The 11,034-nt window shown below is 34.4% G+C and overlaps 1 protein-coding gene across 1 annotated transcript in view; it reads right to left on the bottom strand.

The window, feature by feature from the left end:
- LOC139859843 (uncharacterized mitochondrial protein AtMg00810-like) overlaps positions 1-6,393 on the bottom strand; it is a 49,162-nt gene extending 42,769 nt beyond the window's left edge. The window contains exon 1 of the mRNA XM_071848612.1: positions 6,268-6,393. Coding sequence (XP_071704713.1) covers positions 6,268-6,393 — 126 coding nt within the window. The remainder of the gene's footprint in view (positions 1-6,267) is intronic.
- Positions 6,394-11,034: the final 4,641 nt, after the last annotated feature.

Consider the following 11,034-nt stretch of genomic DNA (forward strand, 5'->3'; position numbering starts at 1 on the left):
AATTTTATTTATCCCGTATTGTTTTTCTCCTTCTATCATCTGATTAGGTTTTGGGCTTTTGGCCCAAATAGAAACCGAATATAGCAACCTAACAGTAGCTCATAAGCCCAACTGAATTTTATAGCTCTCAGCCCAATTCATAAGCCGAATTTCTTTTGGCCCAGCAACACAACCCATTTATCGAAAGCCTGGTTACATTATGGAAGCCCAGTTAGCAACCCATCACTCTATTGTTGTTTTTAAAAAAAAAAATGTCTTGACATAGAATCAAACCCCAGACCTCTAGTTTAACCAAACACCCTAAAACCATCGAGCCATCTATTCCTTTTTGTTTTAACACCCAAATTTATTTGTTTTAACCTTTAATTCTGTGTTTTTCTTCTTCTTAAATTAAACAACCGGGGCTAATTACAACCAATTATCATCATCATCATCTTGATTTGTTAACATCATATTCTCACCCATTCATCACCTTCGTTATTAGCTTAACATCACGTTCACAATCATTATTTAATCATCAACACTTTCTAATCATAATCATTACCTAATTAGCATACTATTCTAATTATTGTCATAATTTATCAAATCATTATCAAAACTAATCAACGCATCAATAATATCATTTTACCATATCCATTGTCACAGACACATAATCTCACCCTGTTCATCTTCGTTTCTGTTTCTTCATCAATGTGTATCATCATCATCATCATCTAAACTGAATCGTCTTCATCATATCATCAAATCACGTATCATTATCATATCTCTTTGGTTGCAGGTTATTTTTACGAAACAGAAAGAAAGTAAAGAAAGTATACGCAGCAAGAGCAACATTTGCAGGTAAGATATATTGCTCCCGTTCAAAACGGGAATAGGTAACAACAACAAGGAACAATGGCTTGTAGGTTGTTTGATGACGATGGTTTCAAACAGATTCAAAATGAATCATTCCTCGACAGTTGCAGCTGGACAGAAATAAGTTGGCTCGTGGTGGTGTTTAAATATAGTTGCTAATTGATTACTAAAACAAATCAAGATAAAGACTCGAGAGTTGCGGAAGAAAAAAAAATATATATATATATAGAGAGAGAGAGACGGCTTGGTGGTGTTTTTCGGCGACTCATTGGTGGACGATGGGTGGTGTGATTGGCCGTGGATGGTTATGGTGGAGAGGAAGGAGGTGGCGGCAGTTTTGATGGAGAAGAAGAGATGGTGGAAGGATCTACCCATTTATGCATTTACACACACACACACACACACATATATATATATATAACTATAATAATAATAATAATAATAATAATAATAATAATAATAATAATAATAATAATAATAATAATAATAATAATAAATAATATAATAATGATATTAAGGTCAAAGAACGCACAATAATAATTGTCATCGAATTGCAATCAATAATAGTATAGCCGCCTGTCACCTAACTTAATTTACGGACACTATCGCGGTCCGTTGTTAAATCAGTGGCGGATAAAAGTTCACAGAAAAAATCCAAAATTTTAATTTAAGCATCTTTATTTATTTAGGTCCTTATGGTATAAAATTCAGTCATTAATTTAATAAATAAATATTACATCAACTGTCCCTCTCATTTATGGGTAAAATATAAAAAGTGTTAAAATTAAATAATTAGATCCTATATATACTTTTAATAAGCCTATAACTTATATAACTCATTTTCGGATCACCTTTTATTTTAAAATTACATAAGTTTGAATTTAATTTACTTAATATCAATCGAAACATCAAACGAGTATTACAGTCATTTAATATTTATTTATAATATACTTTATTTATATATAGAAATATATTTTAAATAATAATTATTATAATATCCTATTTTTAATTTATTAATTTTTTTATAACAACAACATATAATACATCAAATTATATTATTATTTATATATACATACACACATATCTATTTATAATTAATTGTTCGTGAATCGCCGAGAGCAGTCGAAGGTCAAATGACTCTATGTAAACAGTTCAAAAATTCTTAAGACTCAACTTTACAAACCTTGCTTATCGTGTTGAATTCATATAAAGATTAAGTTTAAATTTAGTCGAAAATCTCCGGGTCGTCACATCAATGGTTCGAGATCCTTCATTGCAAATTCACGAGCTAACATGGAGATTGTAAGTAACTAGAGGGGGGTGAATACTTACTTAGTCGATTTTTAAATTTTTTTTTACGTTTTCTTAAACTTGAACTTGATATAGTGTGACTTGAAATTTTTGTTTTCAGATGTAACTTACCAAGATATATGTATGTAAAGATGTAATCAAAAAGTTAAGGGAAGATAGAACAAACACAACGATTTATAGTGGTTCGGGAAGATTTTAACTAATCTTCCTTAATCCACTCCTCAATTCGACGAATTGAGATTTTTCTTCACTATGATACTCCATACTCGGTGGAGTGTCCGGATACAACACTAGTACTTCGATAAGCCGCAACTTGTGAACCCTTACGTCCCGTTGAAGACTTCACAAACACCTATAGCTTTTACCATAAGCTCCTAATGCACTATCCTAGTGAAAAACACAACTACCTTCTAGATCCCTTTAAGAAGATAGTTTATAAGTAAACTTACAACTTAAGCTTACAAGTACTCTTGCTAGAATCACTCTAAAAGATTACAATTTAATTATAAGAATGATATCAGTAAGTATGTGAAAAATATGAGTGCAAGAGGTGAGTCTTCAAATGCTTTAAGGCTTGGCTTTTATAGGTAAGACAAATCTGATTCTTATGGCCGTTTTTGTGGAAGCTACATGGCTCGCTGCACGGTTGACCGTGGTTCGACTGTGTACCTCTGACATCTGATTCTTATGGCCGTTTTTGTCCTTTAAAAATTGACATTTTCCCTTTTTGAATAGCTGCAACTAAAGGCCAATCATCTCTAAATTATCCCCATTACCCCTTTTGTTTTGGACATAAGTATGGAAGTTGACATGTCCATAAAAGAAGAAAGTCTTCAAGCTTTGACCATTTGACATTGATTACCTAAAGAGGTAATTGCAGAATTTTGTCTCTTGACAAACCATTATCTTCCAAAAGCTTCATCAACCTTTCTTATTTACTTGTCATTTTGCTTATGGGAGTATATTATCCTTTGGAACATTGTTGCATCTCAAATGAACTAGTTTGAGTCTAGTTGAAACTTAATGATCTTTGTTACAACCTTGACTAGCTTGGACTAATTACATTTACAAACATATAATGGTACATAAAACTAATGGGAGAGCAACTCTATAATTGGGACTTCAATGATCATTATTATTATGTTTAAATGACATTATGTACTAGGATAAAAAGATATAACACTTGTGTGTTTAATCTAAATTTGGCTTAAAATGTCATTAAAATGTCATTAGGTGTTGTTAGTAAAACTTAACCTCTTTTGGTTCAAAACTCTTTTGAGATAAAAAAGGGCAACTATTATAAGTATGTTTAAAAAGGTTTTGTAAATTATAGATGCCTCAAAGTGGTCTAACTCAAAGTGGATGATTTTGTTAACAGAGAAAACTGCGGTCGGGATCCGGTCGACCGTAAGGTTAGCCGTAGATTGTCAGTTTTAGAAAAACCTAAATTCGTTGGTACTGGACATGCACGGTTAGTTTCACGGTCGACCGTAATGCAGCCGCGTACCATTTTTACCAAGATAATTACTTATGTATTGGTCTTTTGCTAGAGATAGTTTAAACTTATGAACTCATGTCGTCCTACATATGATTAACCACTTATCTCTTGTGTGTCATCATCAAAACAAAGTGATTAACCTTTGAATATTATGATTGGAATCTTAACCAACATTCTCCCCTTTTTGATGATGACAAACATATGAGTAAGTGTTTTACCATACACTTTCTCCCCCTTTTGTCGAAGAAAAAAGGTTAGTCCCACTTGGAACTAAGCGTACCCTAGAGTAATGCTCCCCTTAAATCGTACACACTTATCAATTGTTCCTGTTTATTAGTAGAATGGCTCCCCCTCGAACCAGTATTACACATAAAGAGTAACAAACATAATAAGCATGGCAAGTACATTACAATACATAACAAGTTTTATTCTTAGGACAAGTGGTTTATCTACCCGCCCTCAAAGTTTTTCTTAACCAACATTGATTGTTCAAGGATAAATGCCATTGGTACTAAACACATTAGAGATAGTTGAGCTTTCAATGTCGGAAGAGAGAATGATTAACGGATGAGCTTCCCAATAAGTTAAAGGAATTGTGGACACGGGTTGAGGAATTTGAGAAGAGTTGATGGCATCAACAAATCGAAAAAGTCAATTAAGATGGTAGGAGTATGGAAGTGGGTGAGTTCCTAGTTCTCGAAGGTAACCCATTCTTTGAGTAGTGAGATAAGTGAGATTTATGGGTTCATGAGTAAGAAGAGACCACATGACAACAACTTCGATTCATGAAACGTGAGTAGCGGTAGGTTCCCGACAATAGACATTGTTCTAAATGACGTTTAGAATGAGTTGAAGATCATGGCATATTTCGTCATCTTGAATTCGAAGTCGTCGGTTGAGGTTTCGTTGTACTCCAGGAGTGGTAATGAGATCTAAGATGGGTTGCAACGGAAAGGTAGGGTTAAGAGATCTTAGATTGGTTAAAGGAGTATAGAAGGAACACCCATTGGAAGGAATAGCCATAATGGTTACGAGTTGTTCAAGGTGTAAGGTGTATTGAAAAGTCGAAATGCAACTTGGTCGGGATTTGAAACATCAAGGTGAGCATAAAATTCCCTAATTAACGTTGGGTAAATGACTTCATCAAACTCAAGGAATGAGAAGCAATTGTTTTGGGTGAAAAGTTGAGTTAGTTCGTGAAATTCGGTATGATGAACAACACGCTCTTCATGAAGTGTTCTAGTCTCCATGTGTTTCCTATTGTTCGTGATACGTTGATTTCTCGTATTGGTCATTTCCTAGAAAAGCTACAATTTTTAGCAAAATAATCAAGTTTATATAATTTTGAAAAACTATATGCTAAACATGTGTAGATTAGTCCTTTTCTAGACTCATTTTTGAAAACATAAGTTTTAAAATTAGATTGTGTTATTCTCTTTTTGAAAATTTAGACAAGTTTTATCATTTTTCTCTATGTTTGTCAAGAATAGATACTAGTCATGAGATTTACAAGTATCATAATAATTTGTTCAAACATATGTGTGTGCATGAGTGAGTTTAAAGGTTTAAAACATATATGATGTTTTATGCAAGAAATCACTATTATGACACATTTAAAAAAAATGCTTTTTATAATAATTTTACTCATATATTTAAGGAATTCATGCAAGAAACAAGTGTTCCTATTAGTTTGGAAAGACTATAATATAATTAATCTAGTAAAATTGAAAGTAAATTTTAGATGCTTACCTTGAAGAGAATTGAAAGAGTATGAACCACTTTTTGGAGAGTACTTGAAGGTAAGACAAAAGTGAATCTAGAAATCCAGTAGTTGAGGTTTAAAGAAGAGATGTGGTTGGTGAAAAAGTTGTTTGGATATTAACGAGAGTGAATAAAAGACAAAGAAGATTGTTAGACATCAGGCGGCTGTCAACACGGTCGACCGTGGTTCGATCGTACGTGATCTGAAGGGGATTTTACAGAGTATGTTCCATCATTCCTAACCCATTCCTAAGCAAGTTAAAGGTTTCCTTTTTAAGGGGTTTAGTGAATATGTCAGCTATGTTTTCCGTAGATTCTACCTTTTCTATCACAATATTACCATTTTGGACATGGTCACGAAGGAAATGGTGCCTAATGTCTATGTGTTTAGTCCTAGAGTGTAATATTTGATTTTTAGATAAACCTATAGCACTTTTGTTATCACAACATATGGGTATTTCGGATGAGATGATACCGTAATCAAGGAAGGTTTGCTTCATCCACAACACTTGTGCGCATGCTCTTCCCATGGCTACATATTCGGCTTCGGTGGTAGACAATGCAACGGATGTTTGCTTCTTCGAGAACCACGATGTTAAGCAAAGACCCACGAATGCGCATACTCCACTTGTGCTCTTTCTATCAATCATTGATCCTCCGTGATCGGAATCCGCAAAGCACATAATATCAACCCCGGTAAATTTCATATACCATAACCCTATATGCATTGTCCCCTTTAAGTATCTAAAGTTCCTTTTGACGGCCTCTACATGCGAAGTCTTTGGATTCTCTTGAAATCTTGCACATAAACACACACTAAACATGATGTCGGGTCGACTTGCCGTTAAATATAGAAGGGATCCAATCATTCCCCTATATTTAGTACTATCGAACGATTCTCCTTCTCCTTCCAAAGTAAGTTTCACATTTGTTGCCATAGGAGTCGCCATTGGTTTCGAGTTCTCCATTCTGAACTTTTTGATCATTTCATGAATGTATTTTTGTTGATTGATGAACGTTCCATCTTCTAGTTGCTTGATTTGAAGTCCGAGAAAGAACTTGAGTTCACCCATCATGCTCATTTCAAACTCATCATGCATTAACTTAGAAAACTCATTGCTAAGAGATTCTTTAGTAGGTCCAAATACAATATCATCAACATATATTTGAACTCTAACTAAATCTTTTCATGCCTTTTAATAAAGAGTGTATTATCAAATTTTCCCATTTCATAACCATGATTTATTAAAAAGGTTCTAAGTCTTTCATACCATGCTCTAGGGGCTTGTTTAAGTCCATAGAGAGCTTTTTTAAGTTTAAAGACATGATATGGCTTTTCAAAATCTTCAAACCCCGGAGGTTGTGATACATATACTTCTTCATTTATGACTCCAATTAAAAAGGCACTTTTGATATCCATTTGATAAAGTTTGAAGTTATTGGCACATGCATACGCAAGAAGTATTTTTATTGACTCTAGCCTAGCGACATGAGAAAATGTTTCATCATAATCAATTCCCTCTTGTTGGCTATATCCTTGTGCAACTAGTCTAGCGTTGTTTCTAACTACATTTCCATCTTCATCTAGTTTATTTCTATAGACCATTTGGTACCTATGATATTGCTCTCACTAGGTAAAGGAACCAAATCCCAAACATCGCTCCTTTGGAATTGATTTAATTCCTCTCGCATTGCTTCTACCCAACTTTCATCCAATAGGGCTTCCTTAATATTTTTGGGTTCTATTTGGGAGATGAAGGCGTAGTTGGCAATTAGGCTGAATGCTCGTGAACTAGTGGTTCTAGTATTGATGTCTCCTATGACTTGATCTATGAGATGATCCTTAACATGTTTAAGATCGATTGAGGATACTAAGTTATCCTTACTTGGTTATAAATGAGATCCATCCTCATTTGTGTCATTGGACTTGATTTGAGTTGGCATTATTTCTATAACATCTTGTTCTATCACATCATCATCCTATAAAGGTTTAGTCTTAGGTAGTGGAGGAGTTTCATCAAATGTGACATCTAGGGATTCTTCTATGACATTGGTGTATTTTTTTAGAACCCTATATGCCTTACTTTCTAACGAATATCCTAAGAACACTCATTCGTAAGCTTTAGGTTCAAACTTTGTAAGATATTCCTTTTTGTTTAAGATAAAACATTTGAACCCGAATACTCTAAGATGACTTACGATTGGTTTTCTACCATTTAAGAGTTCATAGGGTGTTTTATCCATTGATGGTCTAATTAAGACTCTATTTTGAATGTAAGTGGAGGTGGCAACAGCTTCACTCCAAAACTTTTGAGGTATAGATTGTTCATTTAACATTGTTCGACTCATTTCTTGAAGAGTTCGGTTTTTCCTTTCAACAACCCCATTAGATTGAGGTGTGCGAGGAGCCGAGAAATTATGGGAAATACCATTTAAATCACAAAAGACTCCAAATTGAGCATCATTATCAAATTCTCTACCATGATCCGTTCTTATTATTACTATAGTACAACCAAACAACTTTTGTATCTTAGTAGAAAAAATTAGAAATCTTTCACACGCTTCATTCTTATGTTTTAGAAATAGTGTCCAGGTATATCTTGAAAAATCATCTACTATTACTAAAGTATAAAAACTTCCTCCATAACTTTGAACGGCCGATGGCCCAAATAAATCCATGTGTAAGAGTTCTAGACATCTTTTAGTAGAGATAAAGTTCTTAGGTATATGACATGCATGAACTTGTTTTCCTAATTTGCATGCATCACAAAAGTGACTTTCATATTTCAATTTAGGCAAGTCTCTAACTATGTCTTTTGAGGATATGTTATGAATTAGTTTTATATTAGCATGCCCTAGTCTCCTATGCCACAAGGTAGTAGTATCATTGATATGGCCAAAATGGACGATTTTATTTGTGCGATGTTGTTAGGTCGCAACACGTCAGAATCAACTACCAAAAGAGGGTAATGGTTTTATTATTTATATTTAGCTGTAGTTTCCTAGCTATAACTCACCTACTTGTCTTCCTTTTAATGAGTAAGTGGTAAATATAACTCAGGTTCATATTTTTGTATGTTTGCTCAGTAACGTGGGACAAAAGTGCCTATATAGTTAACCCTAGTGACAAGAGGTGATAGATCAAGATTAAATAAAACACTAATTGAACTTATAAAGATAGAGATAGATAGGTATAGACAAGGTCGCAAAATTCGCTATTTGGGGATTAATCGGTTGGGACTTTGGAAGGATTAATCGGTGATTCGGGGATTAATCGGAGATTAATCGGATTGTACTGTATACATTTAAATATTATATTTTAAAAATTATATGTATATGTATAGAAAAAACTCATAAATATAAAGATTTTTAACACAATTGTCTAAACTTGTTCATTTTGCTTCAAAACTTTAAAATTCTAGTTTAAATTCATGTTAAAATGTTAACCATTTTTTACTTTGACTGAATTTGATTACCAAATTCGATTTTGATCCATCAATTGAGGTTGACCGTTTAATTAAATGATTTTTTGGAAATCGGAACGGATTTCTTCTAAAAATGATTAATCGGGGATTAATCGGAGATTAATCGGGTTTTTTACACCACTGGGTATAGAGAATAGAATTCTGAAGGGGAATTATCACAAGAGTTTAACTTCCTAGGATAAACACTAAACCTAAATCAACTGGGCTATGAACCTAACTAATTTGTCACTAAGAGTTTAGGCCTTGAAGATTCTGGCTAAGACGGATATCCCTACTCCCAATGATAACCTAAAGGGTTTAAACGACCTTATGGACAGAATCCTAGGTACATGAACAAAGTGGTATACCCATAAAGGAAAGTCTTAGCTTTTCTTAATCTTAGTTGGTCTAACTAAAGCAATATTCCACCACTTAACACTATGCTATGCCTTTACATTAACAGATGTGCAATCTTAGATATTCTAAGGAACAGAAAATTGGGTTAGAGGTCTCTCCTTTGCGATCACTTATTCAACCCCGGATCATCTTACAACATCTCAAGAACGTTGCTTCTAACGCGAATCATGCTTTTGAGCAAGGTAGTGTTCACTGAACTCTATGTTGCCAACTCTAATCACAACCTAAATGGGCAACTCTTCTATGAAGAATAAATGGTTATTCGTACGTAGGTACTATATCCCTATTGTGACGTTAAGCACACATAACTACTTACCTTGTATCCTAGGGTTGATCAGGTCCTAATACAAGATTATAGCCTCGTGAATAAGCGAAAAGGGTGATCCGTAAATTAAACTTCTAAACCGTCAGGGTTTCAGCATAACAATATGATAAGTTTCAGATAAAGTATTCAACATATAATAAGCATTCGTAACAAATAGATAAGCATGCAAGATGAAAGCAACATAAGATAACAACATAACTTCATTAAATTAAGGAAAGCGTTTATCGTTTACAGACGAGATCTGGACCATTACAAGTGCTGACATCCTCTAGACCGCTCCTATTACAATCTTTGCGCATTCGCCTCCGAGTACTTAATTTCCCGCTCGGAGGTGAGAAGGCTTTGAAAGCTCTAGTGAGAGAAAGTGTATTGTAGTGAGAGAGTGAAGAGAGGTGTGTTGACATTGGATGACAAAAAGCCTTTAAATAAGCACAAAATTTGCCTGCAAATGGCTGGCAGGCGGTTTGGCAAACCGTTTGCAGGGCCCGTTTGCTAAGGCAAGCCGTTTAACGAGGCCGTTTGATCTGGGCATTTGGCAGACCATTTGCCATACTGGTAGGCCGTTTGATAGCCCGTTTGGCAAGCCATTTGGCTTACTGATTCCCTGGATCGTAACTTGATTTCTTGTCTTTCACCGTTTTCGCTCTAGAATCTTCGTTTTTGCTCCGTTTCTCTTGATTCTTTTTGCATCATCTTCGTAATTACTTTAACTACAAATTAACCGAAAAAGCGATTATTTTACCGACAAAATTTTGAACTTTATGCTTTTGGGACTCAATATCGGGGGGTAAAAACATGACTTTTTAGCCGATATCAAATATCCCACACTTTGACCTTGCTTGTCCTCAAGTAAACTTCCGAACTTTAAACAATGAGGACTTTTATTCGTAGTGATCAAGTGTTTTTTGTTCCACAAGACGAATGAGTGAAAACTTAGTTTTATTCTTTTTGTTATTCTCAAACCTTTTCCGCAAGCATGAAAGGAAGTTATATAACTGAGGCTATCTCACTCGTGTCGCTCATTTCACTAAAGTGTTTAGGGTGTCCTATAGTTCTAAGAAATGAAATCACTCTTAGCCAGTCATGCTTGCATTCTTCGTTATAGGCTTGATCAAGACTCAAATCTCCATCACTTCTTTTTGAGAGAATTTTCAGTTATCGACTCAGCTTGGATTGTGAAGAGATGGTGATTTGGAGGTTTCTAGGGTGTGAAGGGTTTTGATAGATAGGAGTTTCTTTTGAAAAATCAATTTTAGTGATCCTTTCAGCTTTTTGTCAGGAATTTCATGGTGAGCATCCTTCTTTTTGACTGCCAGGAGTTTCTTTTCTCGTATCTTTTCTGGTTCTGCTCCTTTTTTCAGAACCTTTATTCATCAACATTTTTTATACAAGCATCTTTTGCT

This window comes from Rutidosis leptorrhynchoides, chromosome 7 (genome assembly GCF_046630445.1).
Source record: "Rutidosis leptorrhynchoides isolate AG116_Rl617_1_P2 chromosome 7, CSIRO_AGI_Rlap_v1, whole genome shotgun sequence".
NCBI lineage: Eukaryota > Viridiplantae > Streptophyta > Magnoliopsida > Asterales > Asteraceae > Rutidosis > Rutidosis leptorrhynchoides.